Raw genomic sequence first — 23,325 nt, forward strand, 5'->3', positions numbered from 1 at the left:
GAAAGGTACCTGCTGGCCTCCGTGCAGCCCCCCCGGGACCCGGACACCCTCCTTCGCACGAAGCCCGGAGGATTTTATCCCCGACGGCAGAAGGAGCCCAGCAGGAGTGGGGATCGCTGCCAGCCATGCCCGGGGGAGCTGGGCACAGTGGGAGTTAAGGATGGTGCCCAGCCTACCTCCTGCCCTCCTCCTCCTCCTCCTGCAGGTAAGATGCTTTTAAGTCCTCTTCTCCCAGAAGGGCCCTGCTGCCTTCCTCCCCATCACCCCTCCGCACCCGGCACCGCTCGCTTTCTCCGCGATGACTTTTCCATTTCTTTTGAAGGAAGGGAAAAGTAAAAGGAGAGACCGCTACACAAAGGGCCCTCTGGAGAATTCCTCCAGTCGAGGCACAGGGGCTTGGCAAGAGTTCACGGTGCCCAAAAACTAGCGGGGAGGGTGCTGGAGTCAGTGAAAGGATCATTAAAGGGGGGACACTTGCAGCCAGGTCCTCCCGAGCACAGCCCAGCTCTCCCAGCACCTCCCGGCCTCGCACCTCCCAGTGAAACCAGCTGCCACCAGTTTCCCTTAGGCTGCTGGGAGGGGGCGGCCGTTCTGGGGGTGTGATGGATGGCGACAACACAAATGCAATGCCTAATTGTACCCCCCTTAACTGATTTGCTAAAGAAACCTCTCATTTTTCCCCCCACCCGCAAAGCGCAAGACTTTCCTTTCTAAATGGCTTGCTGTGGAACTGTAGCCACTGCTAATTTTGCAGCTCTGCACAAAATGCAAATGCTTTGTCAGAAGCAATATTCCTCCTCCCCGAGGGCTCATCAAGAAAGGAAATGTTCCCAGCCCAAAGCATGTTTAAATCCCAAACCCTGGGGAAACACGGAGACAAAAAGGTTTCCAGTGCAATGTTGAACATCATTTGAACAAACCTATGTAGGCAGTTACAAAATGATCAGGTTTTTTATTAAACCTCTGTGTCAAAGAGGGTTAAAAGAAAAGAAAAAAAAAAAAAAAGCCTGGCTTTCTGCAAAACGCTGTCTCAGTGACCCAGTTGTGACTGCAGAGTTAAAACAGCAGAAAAAGCGGAGGGTCAGCCCTCCCCGTTAGCACCGTTGCGGTCCGTACCCCGCGGGCTGGTTTCTCACTGCGCATCGCCGGCGGTGAGAGCAGGGAGGAGAATTTAGCTGCACCTTTGGGATAGGAAAGTTCTCACCTAAGTGATGAGAAGAACCGATACGCACCAGGTGACCTCCTTGCCAAGCTGGCGTTGCTTTTAAAAGCTTCTCTTCCAAGCAGCTGCTTTTTCCTATAACTGTACACCCCTATTCCTGTTTTATAGGAGCTCTCTTGTGGTTATATTCCCTGGTTCAGGTTTTGTTTGATTCCGATGTAAGAAATGAAGACAAGACAGGGCAGGATCTCTTCCCCCCAGCCCAGGTCCTCCTTGGCCAATATGTGGGGACACCGTTGGCAAAGCCACAGACCTGGCGCAATAGGGGCAAGGTCTGAGATGGGGACAGCCAAGCGAGCGTGACAGCTCCCGATAGCTAGTGTGAGCAAAAAGTGGGCAGAAAAAAAGCCCCAAAGTGCTGAGACACCGCTCCCATCCTCTGCTAAACCTCCTCAGGCTCGGGGGGTTCCCTAGCCATCCCTAGGTGTTCCCTGGGGATGGTGTCCTTGTGAAGAAATGGGGGAAAATCCCCAAAAAGCTTCCAGAATTTGAGAGCAAGACCACCCCTGCGCTGGGGCTGGGACCAGGAGGGGGTCATGAAAACCAGCCCAAGCAAAGAGAAGTCTCTCCCAGCCAGCTCCAAAAAGAAACACCCAATCTACAGATCACCCCTTTGCAGCCAAACTATCTATTCTTTCTTATAAATATATACGTTCAAAATTCAGATCCTTTTCCAGCACAATCCCAACCCTCTCCAGGGGACAGCATGGGCTAAAGGACCGTGAAACTCCAACCTTAAGTGAAGGCGTTCCTGCAGCCAGGCGTACCCACAGCAGCGCCCAGCCTGCGAGGGCAGAGACCTGCAGCAGTCCAGCTCCGACAGAGAGCTCAGCAAGGGCAAATCTCCCCTGCTTGGGCAAATTTTGCAGCCGGGAGATCCCTGGGCTGGCACAGCGAAGGTGTTCCCCACGCATCTGGCCAGCAGCTCCAGTGTAGGATGGATTTGCCCACCTTACCTTGCTGGGTAGACATCCCCTGGGGGGTTGGACAGACAGACCAGGAGACAGGCAGCCAACCTTGCTGCAAAATGTTCTCTGGCACCCTGCAAGTCATTTAAACAAACTACACAAGTGGTTAACAAGAAACAGTTCACCTGCAGCTTTGTCAGGAACTGATGACATTTCTGGGGCTGATAAAACTGTTTGCAGAAGCGTTTTATGGAAAAACAGAGTTTGATGCTGGGGGTGGGACAGTTTCCCCTCTCCCTTGATCAGCTCCAGTAGCACTAAGCCCAAAAACCAGCCCCCTACCCCTTCGCTGCTCAAATCCTCGTGTAAGATGCGGAGCTGGGGTAGCAGGACACGCTGACCCTGCCCATCTCTTCCAGTCCTTGCTGTCCTTAAAAGCCGGAGTTGATTCAGTGTGTACGAAATCATTCCCGTGGTTTCATATCTCCAGTGAAGAAGTGAATGGAAATGGCACAGCCTGTTCCCAGAATAGCTGCCTTATCGCCACAGGATGAATATATAGAGATAGAATGAGAATAACCTGCACAGCCGGCTCAACCCTGCCCTGAAACAGAGCTCTGCTCACCAGAAATCCTACACAGGGCTGGCCCAGGAGTTTGTGGCGAGCGATTAGCTCAAGCTGAGGTCTGAGCCTGCAGCGTTTCGAGGGGCTGCATCTGTGGTTTTTATCTTGGAGAACAGTATTTGGCCCCAAAGGAAAGCACAAATCATGAGCATGGGGTTCCCTCAACAGAGCCCAGGAGCCATTGTCCAACGCTTGAGAGCTGTCACTCCGCGGGTGGCTCTTTCTGAAGATGATATAACATACCCAGAGGCCCATCTGTTGTTTTTCCTTTTTTCCCGAAGTGTATGTTGAGCTAATAGACGAGACCCTCCTTCTCTGCAGGGTGTCCTGCTTTATCCAGGAGTCACCCACCCAGAAGCAAATCGCCTCCATCCAGATGGCAGAGGGCAAAGGGTGTTGGCTTTTTGTAAATCATAGACCCTCTTCCACCCTGAAATCCTCTACTATTCACCCTGGAAAGGCAATGGCAGATGCAGCTTTGGTGTGGCCAAGCTTTCCCTAGCTGTGACTACAGATAAACTGGAGGAAAATTATAGGTGTCCAGGGTATGACCCTAAAAAGGCGATGGGTGAAGGAGAGGGTGTGGGGCAGCTGAGATATGTGTCCTGGGAGGTAGCTGGGGAAACCAAATCGCCAATCCCAAAATGAAAATATCTGTGAATGCACACAAGTCCCACGTGTACAATCTACAGGAGACTTTAATACAAAACCGTAGAAGAACAGCCCTCCCCTGTGCTTGTGTCCATCACTCCAACTCTTCTTTAGCAGCCTTCGCTCTGGCAAATCCGGATGCCATAGGAGCCGCTTTGATTCCCGCAGTGTCCCCTTCCCCAGCTTGTTTGTGCCTTTAGCTCCCAATATCCAAATATCATTATTCTTTTTTTCACCTGTCCCAAAAATCCACGCCCCTTTTGATAGATACATGAAGTCAGAATTATTTATGGCGGGTGAGACAGATCAGAGCTTAATCCAGGAAAACCTTTAATTGCTCATAAATCAGGTTTTACAGGGCATTCATTTAGCCCTGATTGATATTCTTTTGTTAGGATCTGCATCCAGCATGCTCAGAGAAAGACTCCAAACGGAATAAATACTCACACCAAAGCCTCTGTCTACACACAACAGGGGCTGGCCCTCTAATATGGCTAAATTAATAAACTCACAGATTTTAATGCCAGATGGACGCATTCTCGCTGCCTGCTCTTCCCCCTGAGTAACACCAGCCACAGAAAATCCCCCTGTGGTTCTTGCTTTGAGCCTCGTTCTGCTGCCTGCGCTTTGCCTTGATGCCTTGACGTTAGCAGGGCTTCTGATGCGGCTTTGCACGACAGCCAGTGAAGCAGCAACGGGGCACTTGTTGGTAAAGCAGGGGGCTCGGAGAAACCTTGAGCTCAGGGGATGGCAAAGCAGATGACTGTCAGGGCTAAGGCAGGGCGTTGTAGAGGCGTCCTTTATGGGCCAGATGCTCCCTGGGGGTTTCATTCATGGCTTTGTCTAAGGATGGGACTTTCCCAAGTGAAAACCCTCGAGGTGGAGGTGGTGAGAAGCTCACCAGCTGCCTGGAAGTCAGAGGAGACAAGGGCAAAGGGATGCTCCACAGCGGAGTGAAGGCAGGGGACAGGGAGGGCTGGGCGGCAGGGGCTGGAGGCACCCTGACCACCTCCAAGCACATTTGAGGGGCCAGCTCTTTCGGTCAGTCTTTTCAAGGCCACCTCCAGCCTACAGCCGTGGTGTCGACAAGACATGTTGCTCCGTGCCCTCCCTTCCCGCACCGCTGATGCTGCTCTGCCATCCAAGGTTGACATCCAGTTCTTTTAACATTCACTGTACTTAATACCCAAAGCCTGGCACCTCTTTCTGCAGGCTCGGGGCCAACAGCAGGCTCGATCCCAGCCTAACACCGCGGGGAACCTCAGTGAAGGTCCAGGGCAGAGATTGTGCTCAGCCCTTCCCCTGCCCGTGTGTCCCAGGAGGTTTTTCTTCTTCCACACCAAGTGTCGCAGGGAGCAGCAAGCCCAGCCAAGGCGGGGAGCAGAACTGATGGGTGAGAAAGGTCCCTACAGCAAGGACAACTCCAGGGTGGCTGGTGTGGCCATCACCATCCATCGGTCCCGCCGACCTCTCCAGCTTTGTGCAAAGCCACTGGCTCACACTGCTTCATCCTGCTGATGGCTCCGATCTCCAATTACAGCCCTGTCGGCAGTGGAAAACCCAAGCCCCATCTTTGATTGCTAATTAGGCTACGAGCCATCTATCTCACTGCTCAGAGCTGTCAGCCCTTCCTGCTACGCAGATCTGATCTTGTTGGAGGCAGTGAGATATCAAGGGAGGACAAGCCTGTCTCTGGGTAGTACAGCACAGGGGGTTGATGTTTGACTCGGATGTGAATATATTAATTAATATCTGTGGATTGCTTTGAAGAGGGAAAGCACTGCAGGGGGACATTAATTCCTAATTGTTATTAATTGAATTTTGCTGCTAGGTCAGTGGCAGGTCACAGGGACTGACACCATGCGTGTGTGTGTGATTTTGCTGCTCACACCCATCCCAGCAGCGAGACCCCCCAGCCCCCTCATGCCAAAGAGCTGATGCTGCCTCAGCCCACTGTGCTGCATCTCCTGGTCCAGGGGACCTGCTACCCTGTGCCCCTCATGGGCACAGGGAATGGCTCCGAAAAACCCAGTGGCATTGCAGCAGGACACGGCTAGTGGGTTCAGATAGGAGCCACTTGCCCCACATGGGGCAGCACGGCCCGAGCGACCTTAGATGAGTGGTACTCGGTGCCTCAGTTTCCCTTCTGGGACAGCCTTGACTGGGTGGGTGGTGGGACACCGACTGCAGCTGGTGTTTGCTGCGTGTGGGATGCAGGAAACACTGGAGCAGCGTCAGGTTTTGGTGTCTGAGCCGTGCAGCGAGAAGTGGTGGGGGCCAGCTGATCCCGCTCCGGGAAATGTGGGGGCGAAAGGAAGGAGCTTGGTGCTCTGTGAGGTCCGAGGTTAACCCAGCACCATCGGCGTCTGCTGCGATGCCTCTCTGTGTGTGAAATGGAGACGTTAGCAGAGCCTGGAAGGGAGCTGGGCAGATGCTCAGGCAACGGCCGTGGAGCCATTGGCGGGAGCAGAAGCTGCTGCCAGTGCGGGGCCTCATGCGGCCCGTGCAGCTCCCAGCAGAACCATCGTCCCCATGGGAGCAACTCCCCGGGCTGACCGGGACCGCTGTGCAAACCGACTGCTTCTAGAAAAGCAGATTGCTTTTCCTTCCCGTGCAGCTGAACGCTCAGCTGAAGCTCTCCAGGATTTTGGCAGCCTGAGAGAGGTCACAGTGCTCTTCACCGCAGAGCGTGATTTGCCGTAGCCTATGTCAAAGCAGGGCTGGGAGGGCAGAAGGACATGGCCCCTCTCTGGCCCGAGCACGACCCACTGCTGTTTTGAGGCTGTTGAGGTGGGTTTGGCTCCAACCCGGCCCGGCTGGGAATGGCATCTTACGGCAGCGATGCTCTGGCAGGCAAAGCTCTTCACGGACGGAGCTTTGACCTATTCTCTCTGCAAAGCCCTGGGAAGGGATAAAGTAACCCGCAAAGGGCAAAACAGACAAGAGCCCAACCATCAGGGTACCAGATCAGGATGCTTTTGGCTTGTGCAAATCTGCCTGCAGCTGCCACCTTTCCCAGCTTATCGAGCTGGGACTAATGGGAGTGGGAAAAACCCTCTGCCTCTGTCGAGAGCATTGGCAACATTGCAGTGAGCCAAGACTCGGAGCCTGGTCAAAAAGCTGTTAGGGTTTGCTGTGTTTTGGGGAACCTTTCTTTTCTTTCTTTCTTCCTTCAGTAGCTGTTTCAGCTCATTTACAAAGTCTGCAAAGAGGCAGAGACTGCGCTCCATCCATACCCCCGCTAGCTGTAGCTTGGTCCATGTTGCTGCTCAGTGCCAAGACCTCTCCCTGTGTCTGGAAGGAGAACGGGCACTGCCAGGCTGGAGCAGGCTGCGTTTAGGAGAAACACATCCAATTAACACTTGAGAGCCTTTTCAGGTGGACAAACCATCCCAGACCATTTAGGGAGGACCCCTTTTGTCCCAGCTACCAGTGCAAAGAGCCACCAGGTCGGGTGGGCACCAGCTGCGGGCACCAATGCAGAGGGGACCTGACCCCGCTACACCTCGCTTAGCCCATGTCTGGAGTTTGGGTGGTCTCAGCTTTCGGGAAAGAGACCCAGGAGGTGCCCAGCTCCTGCAGGACCAGCACAACAGGAGCTCCATGCAGTGCTCGCGCTTGGGGCAGGGTTTTGCTGCCGGATCCCCTGTGCCATCTGGAGCAGTCATAACAAGGAAGCTATTCTCAGCTCCATTTATACGTCTGCCTGACATCTCGCTTGCTGTCAAAACCAGCTTCCCAAGGCAGTAAATAGTTGTTTGGAAAAGAGCAAGTGGGTGCTGAGCTCATCTCCGTGTCTGAATAAATCCTGCTAAGGTTTTGGTAAGGCAGAGGGGATTGCTGGGTGTGCCAGCAAGAGCAGCCAGTGTTTATATGGCTAAAGGGCAAGAGGAAGACCATCTTCTCCCTACCCAGAGCAGTTTTGAAGGTAAATAGCACTCGGGAAGGGAGATCAGGCAGCCTGGCCGGTGGGGAAGCCGGAGGTTGTTGTTCATTGTATTGGCTCAGCACAGGACGGCATCCGAGCCCGCCGCCCCGGGGAGCTGGGAACTTGCCTGCAAGTAGAGGGGACTGAGCCTTTCCTGCCCGCAGGCTCAGGGGTGAGTCCCCGAGGGATCTCTATGGGCTTGTGTTTCGGGGCACGGCTCTGCCGTTCAGTCGGTCAGCAGTGAGCTTTCCTCCAAGGGGTCTGGTCAGTCCTTGCAGGGCAGGCTTGGGGTGAGAGAAGTGGAGTTTGGCCTCATCCACCATGGGCATTCGTCCCCTGAGCAGCAGGGATCGGCCCGTGTCACCCGTCTCAGAGCCGGAGGAGAAAGTGGGCAGCTGCTCTGGCAGAAATCTATGTGTCTTGTGAAAGAGCAGGTCCCTTCCTTCCCCCGTCTGCCTCTCTGGTGAGCCTTGGGTCTCACAGCACCGTCCCTCTGCTGCCTTCCACTTGCAATTTCCTTCCTCAGTTTTAGTTTCCCCAAACTCCACCAAAGGCACAAGAATTCAGTAGTACCTTTTCCAAAATAGCTCCCGATGCAGACAGAGTCGATGGTTTTCACTTGCAGGAGAGCTGCAGAGTCGCCGGGAGCTGCTCTGGAGAAGGGGTGGGATAGGTCCTGGTCAATGCTTCCCAATGCAATGGGAACGTCAGTGTTTGTCGACAAGCCTTTCTCCCGAAAAAAGGCTTTAACCAGACCCGGTTGACTGTGGATCAGATCTCCTTAAGGACGTGTATTAACATCTTCCCACTGACAGCTTACAAGGCTGTGATTTTAATAAGGTATTGAAAAGCTGAGCGTGGTGTCAGGCTCATCATGTTTCCCCTGTCTGCTCTCAGGATGCAAAGATGCTAAAACTAAAAGTGTTGATTAAAATGCTAAATAGCAGAAGCTCCATGACCGGGCAGGGGCTGTGCAGGGCTGCAGTATGGTTTGCTGAGGGGGATATTTGGGGCAGGAGAGGATCGGTAGGTGGGAAACAAAGCGGAGAGCATCAGTCCCACAGGCCCAGGCTGGATAAGCCCGGCTCTTCTGGGGTGGGAAACCCATCCTGCAAACGGGTACACGTCCATCGTGCAGCTTTGGAGGGTGGCATCCACCAAGACGTGGACAAGCTCAGATCTGACCCACCCGCTGCCGTGTCCAAGGAGGGACTGGGGGCATGTTGCACCTATAACCCTGCCTGTGGTCTGCTCTCTCCCCGTGCAGGTGTTTCTCCTCTGGAATAGCCCAGTTGCAGCCTCCATCCAAGAGCAGTACTGCGAGAGCCTGCCGCCCGTCACCAACCACACGGGTGAGTGTCCTGCGTCCCCAGCCCACCCTAGCCATCCCCAGGGGACCTCGGTGGCAGGGATTGCTGGAAGAGGGTGTAGGGGGGTGTCTCTGGGCTGATCTGCAGCTGCCCAGCTCCTTTTTAGGGGGAGGTGGGATGGGCTGAGGCTGCGTTGCAGCCCCGTGCTGGCTGCTGCAGCAGCTTCTTTGCAGGGTGATGGTTGAGGCAGGTAGAAGATGCAGAGCTCAGAAGAGCTAAAAATAGAGAAAAGAAATGTCTGTTGGGCTGGGCTTAAGGGGGAGATGGGCAAAGAGACATCTGCCCGGCCCCTGCTCCCACGCTGCCCGTTCTCTGCCATGCCCAGGGACACCAGAAGCTTTGTCCCCTATGTCCACCCCCCTCTGCCAGAACCCCTGCCCAGGGGTGACAACTGGAGGTTGTGACTTTCTGCAGAGACCACGTCACCAGTGCTGTGTGGCCACCATGTGCTCAGGGCTCAGTCACCCTCCATCCCCCAGGCCTCCCAGCTCTGTGACATTGAGCTCTTTAGGAGGCCACCAGCCACGGGGAACTTCTGGGGACATGGCCATGGCCAGGGCTGGCTCAGCCGAGCTGGGTGAGACCAGCAGGGTCATGGGCAGCTCACTCCTTCTCAACACCCGTACATGGGTTTGCATCCAACTCGGTCAGGCCCAAGATGTGTTTGTGCCAAAACTGGCTTTTAGCTTATATTCAAGACGTGACTTGGATGTCATCTCAGCAGTGACAGGTCTGGTTCAGTGACAGGTTTTGGGGGAGGAAAGATGGCTGAGAGAGAAGAGAGGAGCTCACGAGGACAAGGAGAAAAGTCCTCCCCAGCTCAGGGATGCTGCAGAGTTCATTTTCCTACGATTGAATGAAGACCAGAGTGGGCACCAAGCAATTGCTCAGCTTGCCCCGGTCCCCGCCTCTCAGAGCAGCTCTCTCCGTTAGGGTGACGGATGGCCACGGTGGCCCAGCACCGACGTTTGGCTGCCCACCACCCAGCTCCCATTAACAGCAGCATTAAAAACTCCTCCTTAAAAAATTACAGCTTGGCACCAGCTGACTCAATGCCTGGCTGAGCCTAGGCCACCACAGCCCTGCGAGGAGCATCCCCAGCCCAAGAAACGGAGGCAGAAAGCTGAGGGAGAGCAAGGCTGCCAGTGGAAGTGCATGGTGCAGACCAGAAACCTGGTCATCACTTGCGTGCTTTGCTCCCTGAAGGTTTCATCACTCTGCTCGGCAAGGTGACTGTCCTTAGCCATGTTAGGCCGTGATAAATGGCATTTGTTTTCTTCTTACCCACCTCCCCTGGTGCAACACGTGTCCATCTCCGTGGGCTCTGACCCACAGAAGCATCGGCCAAGCACTGCAGGGTCCACTTGCGATGCACAGACCCGCTGGTGGCACGACCCAGGGCAGCAGGCAGGTCCCAGAGCCTCCTCGTGCCCAGCTCCCGGCCTTTGCTACCCACTGCTGGAACCTCCCGAGCCCAGGGGAGAGGGCAGAGAGGGGGGAGAATTTCTGCCATGGCATTGCTGATGGGTATGTCCTGCAATCGCCGCCACCCTCAAGCAGTGGGTGCTGCTTTCTGCAAGGATTGGGCTTTGCTCGGTAGGGATTTATTAGAGCGAATCCAAGCAGGATTTAGTGCATCTCAGTGCCCATCACCCTGGGACAGGGGAGAACAACGCATCAAGCTTCAGATTTGCAAAATCTCCAGCTCCTCCACGCATCCGACCTGTCATCCCTGAGTAACTCATTAATTTGGGATGGGGCTGGTGCATGTGAGAGCCACTTCCAGATTGAGGAGGGGGCACAGAACAAGAGGTAGAGATGAAACTAATTGTCTTACGTCTGCTGCTTGGTAAGTGGAGCTCAGCGCCAGCCCTCATCCTTGGGGTCCATTTAAGCCCTGCCTGATTCAGGCAGTGATTCCTAGGGAGGGATATTTACAAAACCGGAGACTTTGTTTCGAGGCTATTTAGCACAGAGAGTTGTTAGGATGACGCTAATGAGAATTGCAGCGAGGGCCATGCGACTTAATTTGTTAATGTCTGCGTAACCCTTGGGAAATGGCACATGCCAATACCATGAGCCCAGTGGTCCCCCAGCACGCGGCTCGGCAGGGCATCAGTTGGATGCACGGAGCGGCCCTGCCTCGTGCCCGTGCCCTCTCCTCCAGGCATCCCTCCTCCAAAAAACAGCCCAGAGTGGGCTCTTCTTCTTCTCGGGTCACCAGTCCCTTCATTATTTAATCTCACACTTTTTAATGAGGATGCATGGCTGGACAATGATATCACCAGGGTGCCAGCACTCTCCGATGCATGTTCCAGGATCTGGAAAGGTCTCTGCTCACAGCAGTGGGGTGCAGACAGACCCAGGGTGATGCTCACCATGCTCATGGGGTGCAGGCGTTGTGAGCAAACCCTCATCCCAGGAAGCAGAGCAGCTGAGCCCCACAAAGCTCCCTTGTCCTGCCCTCTTATCAGCATTGATTTACCCATCTTCTAAGCACACTGGCCCCAACTCAGGGCGATGTCCCTTGGCATTCAGACTCCTCGCACAGGCGTGATGGTTTAACCTGCTATGTTAGATGTGCGTCAAAAATACTTCTCGGTGAGCCCCTGATTCTGGCCAGTGCTGGGACACATGGGCATCCGTACATAATTGGCCACTCCATCAGAAAAGCTGCTTTCCTCAGCAGCAGTGAATATTTTCTCCTCCAGGAAGAAATCGTTCCAGGCTGGACTTGAGGTCAATGTGGTGCATTAGAAAAGTCAGGTCAGCTGCACCCCCAAACATCTGGAAGCCAAGAAATTCCCAGGTTAGGCTTGAAAACGAATGCAGCAAGGATCAGCATCCCTTGTCCAGGGTCGACAGGTGCCTGTCCCAAGGGCTCCCAGCCTGCAGATTGCCTCCGACCACGAATTTGTCTTCCTGATGATTTCAGCTCCCCAGGGTCTGTGCGCAGCTGGTTCTCACCTCGCCCTGCCACAAAGCCCATCAGGGAGGGACAAGGTCACTTCACCCGTCGGGGCAAAGCATCCTCCTGCAGCTGCAGGACCGCTTCCCATCACGGCACTGCCCTGGGGAAGGAAGGGGAAACCTGAGCAGATGGGAAAGCCTCTTCATAATAAATAGATGAGGTCTTTCCAAAGCAGCCCAGCAGAAAGCACTCGAGCGGAGCGAGCTCGGAGCACTCACAGGGTTGCTTTGCCGTTTGTAGCACTCAAGCTTGGATCAGCCCAAGGAGTTGGCACCCAATTGCTAACCGCCCCCGCTGGTCCTGACTGCACCATTCACTCCTTTAAGCTGTTAAACTGTTATCACAATAAATTGTTATTCCCAATCCTGTGTACGTGCTCAGGAGAGAAAGGGGAGCACAGCTGACTCCTTCCTAGGAAAGAAATGTTTCCTGCCACTGCAAGTTTACCTAAAGCAAAGGAAAATGACACCAAAGCTAGGCAGAACTGAATAGGAATGTCTGGAGGTTCTTTCAAGGAGGGGAAGGGAGCGCAGCTTTGCATTTAAATAAAGCAAATCAAGTTGGTCCAGATACAGCAAAAGCCTGTGGCTGTGAAGCACAGGAGAGCAGCGAGCGATGAGAGCATTTCCTTCGCAGGTGCTTTTATCAGACAGGTTTGGAAACACATTTCACAGCAGGTGAGAGTTTGAGCAAGGGACTTTCCACCCGCTCCAGCTCAGCTCCCCAAACCGCTGATGCTGCTCCAGCAGCCCCTTCTTGTGCCGCTGCTGTTTCATTCACTCACTGACTCCCCTGGGGAGAGACAGGAATTTCAATTCATAAAGGTCAAATGAACAACATCAGCTCTTCTTTTCCCTTCAGCCTCATTGGCATCTCCCCCACCGAGGCAGAAATACCAATAAAGGAGCTGAGCTGGGGCTGGAGAGGCAGCAATGAGTCCTGGCAGGGACTTAGCACCGAGGGAGAGCAGCGATACTGGAGCAGGTTTGGGAACCAAAAAATGTGAACTCCCCTATATGGAAAAATCATTGTGTTTTAAGTGTATACTTGTATCAATATAGCCATTCTGCTCCATCATCTAGGAAACAGGGGTGTCATAAAAATTTGCTTATATTCATAGATTTTATCGTAGTGGAGGAGGGAAGAAGGTGATGAGGTTTTCTGGTAGGAAACAGTGTCCTGGCACATCTCAGCGTGAGCAGCAGCTACGACACTTAAACTCTAATTTGGACGGGATGCAGTAAAATCGTTGCCAGCTACTCTGTTCACTTGTAGCCAAAGTAGAAGTCTTTGCTAGGAAAACTCTGCCAGTAAGGGATTATGCGTCTTTGCTCACCACCAGCAAAGCCCAGCCAATACCTGGGAATAAACCACTTGCTGCTACCCTTGGTAGTAACACAACTCCAACCACTCTAAAGGTCATATCAGGAGAACAAGATATGCCCCAAACCCAACCCACTACTGATGTATTCAATAAATATATACGCTCCACAGAAGTTCTACATGGATCAGTCTTAAGTGACGACATTGAGCAGATGCATCAAATACCAATGGCAGAAGCTAGGTTTGATGCCGCCTATTTATTCTTCTCCAGAACAGCAGCAAAGACCCAAGGGGACAGTCAATGATGGTGAATAGCAACAAGCCAAAAATGTATTACAAAGACGCTTTGCTTTCATAACGCGTAATTAGCCTGTGTAATTATTTTACATTGAGGATCATGGAACTTGAATGCTTGGGAGGATTGCTGGGGATTTTTAAGGACTGGACTCTTACAAAGATAAATAGAAACACCCAATGCCACTGAAAGCAGTGCTGGAGGTAGGGTGTGAGTGAGGATCTAAATATTTTGAGACAACCACCGTTGCTCCCAGCCATATTGAGTACCCAACCCTGACTCAGAGGGAAAGCAATCAGCTCCACCGCCTCAGTTTCAACCCCATGTTAACATAAATTGTGTCCCCCAGTGCCATTTCCCTCAATGCCTCAAGGTGTTACTCAAGCACCAGAGTGGCTCCATAGGTGGGATCCAACCACCCCTCCTTGGCACATCAGCGCCTTGAAAGAAGAGCATCCCCCCAAAGGCCCTTGTTTTGGGGCCGTAAGGTGTGAAATGGCTCCTTCTGCGGTGGAGCTGCCTGGGAGGGACAAACGACCTTTGCGCACTGGCTGCAGCAATTATATTTTGATTAGACGTGGAGATGAAGCCCTGATTACCACATGCTGCAGCAGGGACACTCTCAAGGAGCCGGAGGCTGCCCAGGAGGCAGCAGCAGCAGCAATGCACTCACTGAGGACATCAGGGATGGACAGAGATAATTGTGGTTGAGTAAAAGCTCAAGACAGGTAGAGATATGAACGAACACCTTTCAGCTGTTACTCAGCCTCCTGAGACACCTTAGATAAATAACCTCATCACTCTCAACCATGGGAATGAGCCTGTGATTCAGATTTCCATCGTCTCTCCTGGCCGCACTGCATTGCACAAGGGGAGAGAGGCTTCACCCTTCGAGCATCTGTAGCATTGCTAGAGACACAGCAGCAAGCTCGGACGTTGCGCTGATGCATAGCTTTGCCCACTGTGAGATGAGGACATGTTTACCAGCATGATTATATCAGCACAACCTTTGCTTTCATCCTCTTCATACCATCCTAGCAATGGTTTGATGGAACAGTAATGCGTCAGACCTCCTGGCATCAGCTCAAGAGCGCTGTGGCCACACGTCTGGTGGTGCTGGCCCAGGATAAACATGCTCCATCCTCTTTAAATTTGCTCAAAATCTTTTGGCAGATTAGCTGGGACGGGAGAGCTTTACCCTGCCAGGCTTCACACGGCTGCATGGCGTTAGCTTGGAGCCATCTCAGGGGCCTCTGCAAGTGGTGGAAGCAGGCTGGAGAAGGATGTTTTATATAAAGAGAAGGGATATTGCTACAGTTATCCTGAGACAGTTATCGTGATATAGTTGTCTCAGTGTAAGTCCCTGGACAGGCACTTTTTTTGATTCAGAGGAAAGGAAATGCTTTATATTGCTTCAAAGCAGCGTAACCCAAAGGAAAAGGGGGACAAGGGATTTGAGTGACTTTCTCCATGCCACATTCTGCGCCTCAAAGCAGGACCAGCTCCTTCCTACCCCAAATGCCATGTTTCTGTGTGAGAGGGAGCCAGATCAGGGGGATTGGGTGCAGGTAGGAAATTCATTGACCTTTCTTGCTGTAAAGCTGCGAAGACCAAAACTGTGCAGGCAACGGTGCTGAGAAAGCTGGAGCAGATGTCTGCAGAACCTGGGAGAATAATCCCACCGCAAATACGGATGCGCCACAAAGCAGATATGAAAGCATTTAGCACTGACACATATAATTTCCATGCTAAACAGTGCTCGAAATGCTGGGAGCCGCATGCCACTGGGGAGAAGCTGGAGCAGACGGTGGTGCTGGGCAAACGGGAGGTCGCAGCCCTCACGGCACTCTTTGCCTTCGCTGTTTTACTTAACCCTTCCTCAGCAAGAGATTTGGGGTTTTTTTCTTCCCCATATGTTGGAGAGAGCAGAAAGAGCAGAATCTGCTTTCTGCAGCTTTTCTTCATCAAGCATTTCTCAGTGTGAGCCCAGGAAAAATATTACAGCCACCCACCAGACTAAAAACTGGTGGGACAGACCTCAAAATGCTGCCTACAGAGGTGCTGGGGCAAAGCTGGCTGTGCACAGGGTGAAGTCCCAGGAGCCTCCTACATCCTGGCCAAGCCTGAGCTCTGCTCACCCGACTGCAGCCCTCAAGCCCGAACGTCACCCCACACCGTAACGCCGACCCATGGGACGAGGAGGGGGCTGAGCTCCTGGTGATGCTGCTCCACCTTCACCCCGCATCCCTGCCGTGGTGGGACTGCAAGACTCATCCACTCGGTTTGTCATCCAGTGGGTGTCCATAGCGCTTTAATGAGAGTGCCAAGCAGCATTAAATCAAATGCCTTGGAGAAATGTGGAGATATTAAATCCAGACTTGAGCAGACGTATAACAGAACGATGCCACCTTTGTCTGACCACATCATTTCCATGAATCTGTCTTGGTTTTTTGGTTATTAATGGCATTGCTGTGGTTTTGTTTTACGGATGGAGAGTACTGTTGCTGCTGCTCCCTGGCTCTGATGATTTTAATTACTGAGTGTTCCAGCTTGTCCTCCCTCAGCAGTCTGCATCTGTGCCCCAGCACAGCCCCTGGGATGCAGGAGGGAAACTGAGGCAGGAGGGGATGGGGAGAAAATGGAGTTTGTGCTCAGCCCCACCAGTCACAGGGAGGGGTTTTGATGACTGCATGAGCATTAGCACTGTGCAAGCCTCATTTTTGTATGCTGCGTTATTCCAAGTGAAGCTTTTCCTATTCCAGATATTCAAGCAGCTTCTCACCTGAGTGGATTCCCAGGTGGCTAACAGGGAGAGCACTTGCAATTTAACTTGGTCCTTAGTTGAAGCAATTACCCATTGTCTTTTTTCTATCTGGATGAATATTATCATAAAATTTTAAACAGGGACTTCATTTTCTGTGACTCTCTATTTCTTTGTTAAATTTGGGTCAAAACAGCTAAAGAGTTCAACAAATGCTAATGGATGCAGACAAGCACAGACACGCACACTACATGTGATTAAATGCACCTTGTTTCCTAAGAAATACAGGCTTAAAACAGTTAACTTAAAGTGAAGGTTGCCACAGCAACCATACACATTAGCAAAGCTAAAAGCAAAGGTCATTGTTAAAATTAATTTCTCACTACAAGCTATGGAAGGCAGAAGGTAACGCTCACCATGCTCTGATGCTTCCCCAGCTCACATGCTTGGAAGTTTCTTTCCCTTGCAAAGACGTTTGAAGAAACCCCCCCTTTTCTTTGCACTGAAAATTTGCTCTGAGAACATCCCAAGAAACCAAGGAGTCAAATTTTCAGATAATCAATGAAAACAAATATACCCCCATGAAAACCTTTATCATATTAATAAAACAGTATTTTGCTTTTTTTTGTTCGGTCACTCTTTAGCCAGCTCTATCCATAGGAAGTTTCAGGAAAGGCATTCAAATAATAATCATCGAGTCTGGGTGGAGAGGAAATGTTGTTTTCTTGCACCCAGCGAGCTGTGAATTGGGGTGTTTTATCTTAGGAAATGGCAATGCCTGTCTCTGCGGCGACAGCGCAAACATCCCTGGTACCCAGGAGGGGTTTGCACTGAACTCTGCCCCTTCCAGGGTCTGCTGCCCATCCATCCGCTGCCAGTCAAGGGTTGTATTCTATGGATATTACAGCCATCGTGCTTCCTATCTCACTTTGAGATGTAGCTAGGACATATTTAGCTACAGTACATGCTGTTCTAAATATACACAAATTATACATAAAAAAGCCTGCAATCTGGCCTACCTAATGCCTACGTTAGCACACTTGTGTAGCTGGGAAAAGCACACAAGTCCTGCTTGAAATCTGAAATAGCAGCAGCAGACTTGGCGTTTTCTTCCTGGGAAAGGCTGGAAGAGACCAACGGGAAGAGCTAGGAAGGAGATCTTACAGCCAGGAGGTGTGAGAGGGTTGGAGGGGATCTGAGGAGCATCCCTCCAACACCGGGCTGGAGGCACCACTGGGAAAGAGAAAAGCTGCCCTATTGCTGGCTGTTGCAGGGCTGGACGCCAAAGTCATGGTTGAAGAAAAGAGCAGGGATGGAAGACCAGAGGCAGGGAACCCCAGGCTGACTTGGAAGCCAGGTCGCAAAACCAGGCTTATGCCAGAACTGAGCTTAACCCAGGTGCTCAGACAGGACCAGAACAATAGTCATGGCCAGGATGGATCAACCAGCTCCTGGGGAATCTTGGCACAGAACCCCTTTGGTGTCTGCCATGAGGCTCTTCTGGGGTCTGAGCTTGCACTGACCGCTTGGCTCAGCCAAGACTGCAGCCCCAGCTCTCTGGGCAAACCTTGACCCTTCAACAGCCAGGAGGTGGCCCATGGTGGCCCACAGACCTCCACTAACCCTCTACCCTTTTTCCCCACAGGTCCCCAGTGCAACGCCTCGGTAGACCTGATCGGCACGTGTTGGCCCCGCAGTGCGGTGGGACAGCTGGTAGCTCGCCCCTGTCCCGAATATTTCTATGGCGTGCGGTACAACACCACGAGTAAGACAAGCAGCACTGGTGGGGACATGGTGGATGAGGGATGGGGGAGTTCAGAGAGCCCCATGCATCAGGGGCTGTGGGGGCACAAGTGACCACACATCTCTGGGTACAGAGCTCATTGGGCGCCTCTCTGGGAACCATCAACCAAAAAACAAAAAAGCCTACGTATCCCCAATTTCAGGGAGGGTGGCTTCACAGCAGCAGCTTTATAAGCAGGTCCTGCCGGACATGCCCCTGTGAAGGGGGAGAGGGCTGATGTCTCCCCCCCAGGGACAGGGGAAGAGGAGTCAGCCTGCTCTGCTGTTGGAGGTGGCACAGAGGTTTGCAACCCCCAGCTGAGCAAGGACAGGGGGGACCTTGCAGCTCATCCCCCCCCAGCACGGGTGGCTGCATTGTCACTGCCAATGACGTGCTGGGAGCAGGAGACGAAGCGAATGCGATTGAAAAGGGCCCAAAGCCATTCCTAGCACACAGTTGAGCTTCTGACCACTCAAGTGCTGCTTTTGATGAAAGAAACATCTTGTTTCCCACAGAAAACATCAATTTTTTCCATCCCACACGCTTTTGGGATGTAGAAGATCGCATGCATACGGCTCCTGCTTCCTGGTGCCTCTCATGCCATTACAGGAGTCTCTTTGCATTAATCCATAGTTGTGCCTGCCTAAGAGCCATTCCCATCCCTGTCCCATCCCATCGCCCTGACGAGGCTCACCGTCTCTCCTGTTAATAGCAGAAGCCAGCATTGTCCCAGTGCCGGCATCACCCCGGTGCTGATGGTTAATCAGAGACTGCTCCAGGGCTGTCGTGGCCGTTCCTTCCCAGTTAGCCTTGCCGCTCTCCGTCCTTGCTGGGAGGCAAAGAAAGCTCCTAATGCAGGGAGAGACGTGAAAACTTCACACTGCTGTTGCAGCAGGATGGAACGTGATCGCTCGAGCAAACGGTGCAGAGGAGGGAGAAAGGAGAATTGAACTCGTGCTGCTCCCACTGCATCTCAGCGGTGGGAGGTATCGAGGTCCCCAAACACCGAGGGGCAGAGCTGGTGCAGACCCAAAGCCCTCGAGTGGGTCTGAAATATTCCAAGATTTTGGTTCTGCAATTGTAACCAAGGCAGTATCGGAGCTGGCTTCAAAGCAAAAGATGCCACTGGCCCCTGCATTAGTGATGATCATCAGGTCACATCTTCGTGGCCATCCCTATGCATCGTTAACCCTTTGATGGGCACCCTCTCTTTCAGATAATGGCTACAGGGAGTGCCTCGCTAACGGGAGCTGGGCAGCACGGGTCAACTATTCCCAGTGCCAGGAGATTCTCAGCGAAGAGGTAGGACCTCGGGAGTCCCTCGGCCGGGCTCTTGGCAGAAGGGTGAGGGACAGACAAGGGAGTTTTGAAGGGCAACAGCATCCAGATCAGGAACGGCCCAAGGGAGCTGTGGGCTGGGCATGCAGCAACATCCCAGATATAAGGTTGCATGCAGCACATCTGACCCCCTTCTTGATTTGCATTTTCATTCCCTGCCAAAAATAAAGCCACAACAGTTTCCTTCCCTGTTAAAAATTCAAGAGGATTTGCAGTGTGAGGTCTCCTGGCCTCAGGGTCACCAGGTGCAGATCAGCATCCTCTCCAGCCTCATCGCCCTCCTCCAGCTCCCTCCTGACACAAGCACTCAGTGCAAACCCCATCCCTCCCTCCCTGCTGGCAATGAAATAAAGGAGATGTTCAGGAAGCTGAAAGGGATAAAAAAAATGAGGAACCAAGAATTACAAGCCTCTGAGTAGGTCAAGCCACCCCTCAGAGCAGAGGAGAAGAGATACAGGCTGTTCATTTGCAGTTGATACCACCTCTGGTATTTAAAATGCTGATATCTCTTGCCAGGAGTGGTTTTCTCACTCAGTTAATTGCTAATTCACAGGTTGGATGAGTGCCTAACAGCAGGAGCAATCAATTAATTTAATTATCACTCACACCTTCCCTAGATCCCCCGCTCCCTCTGCCCAAATTCATCCTAGCCTCTCAGCTGCCCCCAGGGCAACAGGGAATGAATTGAGACATCAGATGTCATGTTGCCAGCGAGCTCGGCTGAATTACAGCAGGATTTCCCCAGACGATGGGTTGGGGATGTCCCAGCGCTGAGCAGGGGTGGTGTAGGGACAGCAACCACGAGCTGCCTTGGCAAGGGTAGGATATGAAACGTGGGAGCCCTTTGCAGGGCCAGGCTGGAGCCTCTCCTGTCTGCGTTAGCCCCATCCAACCATCCCCTTCCAGCCCCATCACCACTGTCCTGCACCAGATGGCATCCAGTTACTCTCTGAAAAAGGGGCCTAAAATTTGCAGTGCGGCTCTCGGAGGTGATGTGGCAGAGGAGGTGGGTTTGCGGTGGTACCCGGGGCTGCTGCTGACCCCCTCCCCATCTCCCCCCGCCAGAAGAAGAGCAAGCTGCACTACCACATCGCCGTCATCATCAACTACCTGGGGCACTGTGTCTCGCTGGGGGCCCTCCTCGTGGCCTTTGTCCTCTTCATGCGCCTTCGGTGAGTGACCCGACCTCTGCTATGTTCCTGCTGGGGGGACAAGCCCAGAGAGGTCACCCCACAGCCCTTGGGCTGGGGATGGACCCAGCCACTGACTTTTGCCATATCCTCCCCCATTACTCTCCAGTCTGGAGGGATCATGCCTATCTCAGGGTTATTTTCCTCCTGCTGCTTTTTTTAAAGCACTCGGTTATGAAGGCAGAGGGTCCTCCTTGGTGCCTTCCACCACCTTGGTCCTGCCCACCTCACCCAGGGCATGGCCCCAGCAGTTCGCCCTTGGGGTCCCAACAAAGACGTTCAGCCCTGTCCCCCAGCCCACCCGTGGCCGGCCCCCAGACACCCACCACACTCTGATGGTCCCTTGTCCCCCCTTCTTCAGGAGCATCCGCTGCCTGAGGAACATCATCCACTGGAACCTGATCACAGCCTTCATCCTACGCAACGCCACGTGGTTCGTGGTGCAGCTCACGATGAACCCGGAGGTGCACGAGAGCAATGTGGTAGGTGCAGCTCTGCCAGGCAGCCAGGCTGAGCCCAGCCCTCCGCAGCTGGGATGTGTGGGGAGCTTGGAGATCCCAAAGATGAGGCTACAAAAGCAGCTTGAGGGGACAAATAGGGCTGCTTGGTGCTTGGAGGACAACCCAGGCTTAGAAGAAACACGGGTTCAATTGCTCTGCTGGGGTCTGTGTTGCTCTGTGCAACAGTTTCACCACTGTAACACAGAGCTCTGCTCTTCACCCTCCATGTCTCCTCCTCACTCCCTTGGCAGGTCTGGTGCCGCTTGGTCACTGCCGCCTACAATTACTTCCATGTCACCAACTTTTTCTGGATGTTCGGTGAGGGCTGTTACCTGCACACGGCCATCGTGCTCACCTACTCCACGGACAAGCTCCGCAAGTGGATGTTCATCTGCATCGGCTGGTGTAAGTACCAGGATTTCCCCTTCACTCACCAGGTACCCAAGGTTTTAGTGATGGGTGATGCCCAACTCCAGCCTCTGCTCCAGCTCTTCTTGCACCCAAATAGCTGCAAAAAGGCTGCCATGAGCAGGAGGATGGGATGATGGGATTTCCCTGGCCATATCATCTCACCGGGTGGTTTGCCCTGTGTAAGAAAATCCCTGTTGCAGCACAATCTTATGGCAACGTTGCACCCCTGAGACTCATCTCTGTGTTCATCTGCAGGTATCCCCTTTCCCATCATCGTCGCCTGGGCCATCGGGAAGCTGTACTACGACAACGAGAAGTGAGCCTGATTGCTCTCATTCCCCATTCTCCTCTCTATCCCAATTCCCTAGAGATCTGTTGTGCCAGGGGCTGTGGATCCTACCTGGAAGGGCTGACATGAGGCAGGATACATGGAAAGGGTGGGAGGAAAAAAAAGATAATATTGTTCCATTCTTTCTTTTGTCCCACCTTTAGGCTCTCTGCTGCTGCATTTTTCTCTTCAAAGGGCGAATGAGATTTTTAAGGGGGGGAAAAGCGAGATTAAGACAGAGCTCCTACAACATGTTTGTTAAATGGAGCTGGGATTTAATCTACCAGCAGAGATATAAACTTCCATCGCCTGAGCCATTTTCACAGAGACTTGCTAATGGAGGTCTTAACAGGCACCTGAGAGTTCATCACGCGGACTGGGACGTTAAAAGGAGCCCATTCAGAGGAATGGCAGCTTGTCTTGTTTTTCAGGGCCAGTTTTGCCCCTTGGCTTCAGCAGCCCTGTGCTACACACGCAGGCACAGCACTGATTTAACACCACCCAACAAGGTGCTCCCAGGACACAGGTACACCTGCGTGAGATCCCGCAGGGTTTGCTGGGGACAGAGCTGACTCACACTGGTGTGCGTGTAAGGTCGTCCCTGCTTATCCTACAATAACCAGTTCCCAAATCCATACGGGGCCCATAAACACCCCCACAAGCCCCCATGCACCTCCATATACCAGGTTCCCAGGGAAGCTATTCCATAGTGGCTACAGCAGTTTAAGTGGTAGTGCGTTCACCCTAGGGATGGTGACTTACAGAGATTGTGCAAGGACAGGAGTAAACCCAGGTCACTCACACTGCAGGTTTGTCCCCGACACCACCTGTCCTTGCCTTGCAGGTGCTGGTTTGGGAAGCGAGCAGGAGTTTACACCGACTACATTTACCAAGGCCCCATGATCCTGGTGCTTCTGGTAAGAGCAAAGTGACCTTGGTTGCTAAAGATAGGGTCCTTCGCATCTGCACGTGAGATAAAGATGTTCCTGAAAAGTTTCTTGCCCTCTCCTCTAGCTTCACCGTGCTGCAGCTGGTTACGCTGCTCCACAGCAGCAATGCCACTCGCCCTGCAAGCCCAGCTCCCCTCACCCAAACTGCACCTTGGGCAAATTTGGGCATCTAACCCACAATAAGAAATAGTGTGCACAAATCCTGCTGCCTTGGGATGCACTAGAAAGGGAGCCTGGAGACCTCACTCTGATAGGGATGCTCCCATCGGCAGACTCCCCCGTGCATCAGTAAATCCCTCCATCCCTGCCCTGGCACTATTTGGGTGCAGGTGGGTGCATTGCCAAGCATTCGCAGAAGCCTGGGGACCTCAACTCGATTCCCTGATTCATATCACTTTGCTCCTGGCCCTTGGCTGAGCAGCAATGCTTGAACCAGGAGGCATACGGAGCATAATTTGCTGGGGCTTTGCCCTTTTTGGAAGGGAGAAAGAAGAGCAGTGGTGGCAAGTCGCAAGCAGCAGTGCCAGGGGTCCAACCCATGTTTGCAGGGGAAAAGCCATGCACAAGGTCCCACAGCTTTTCCTCCCTCCTTGGCAATGCTGAGAAAACCCAAGGGGGTACTAATCACCAGCACCAACCAACCTTGCTGAATAATTGAGCTTGCTTCTCATTTCCCAGCCCGTCAGGTAGCCAGGCCACTTCTAATTTGTGTCAATTGTGCTCAGCTCCCAGTGCCACCTTCTCGTGCCCTCATTAGTGGTTCGGCAGCCG

At 52.9% G+C, this 23,325-nt stretch overlaps 1 protein-coding gene across 2 annotated transcripts in view; it reads left to right on the forward strand.

Moving 5' to 3' along the window:
- The first annotated feature begins 160 nt into the window (after positions 1–160).
- LOC104167815 (corticotropin-releasing factor receptor 1) overlaps positions 161–23,325 on the forward strand; it is a 27,153-nt gene continuing 3,988 nt past the window's right edge. Inside the window, exons 1-9 of one of the 2 annotated variants that reach the window (XM_009708192.1) lie at positions 161–205; positions 8,602–8,686; positions 17,700–17,819; positions 19,054–19,139; positions 20,241–20,347; positions 20,727–20,847; positions 21,117–21,270; positions 21,532–21,592; positions 22,449–22,521. In XM_009708192.1, the coding sequence (XP_009706494.1) occupies positions 161–205; positions 8,602–8,686; positions 17,700–17,819; positions 19,054–19,139; positions 20,241–20,347; positions 20,727–20,847; positions 21,117–21,270; positions 21,532–21,592; positions 22,449–22,521 (852 nt within the window). Of the gene's footprint in view, positions 206–8,591; positions 8,687–17,699; positions 17,820–19,053; positions 19,140–20,240; positions 20,348–20,726; positions 20,848–21,116; positions 21,271–21,531; positions 21,593–22,448; positions 22,522–23,325 lie in introns of those variants that run through there. The other variant, XM_009708193.1, reaches the window with a different exon arrangement.

Source organism: Cariama cristata, unplaced genomic scaffold, assembly GCF_000690535.1.
Source record: "Cariama cristata isolate BGI_N322 unplaced genomic scaffold, ASM69053v1 scaffold2209, whole genome shotgun sequence".
NCBI classification, from domain to species: domain Eukaryota; kingdom Metazoa; phylum Chordata; class Aves; order Cariamiformes; family Cariamidae; genus Cariama; species Cariama cristata.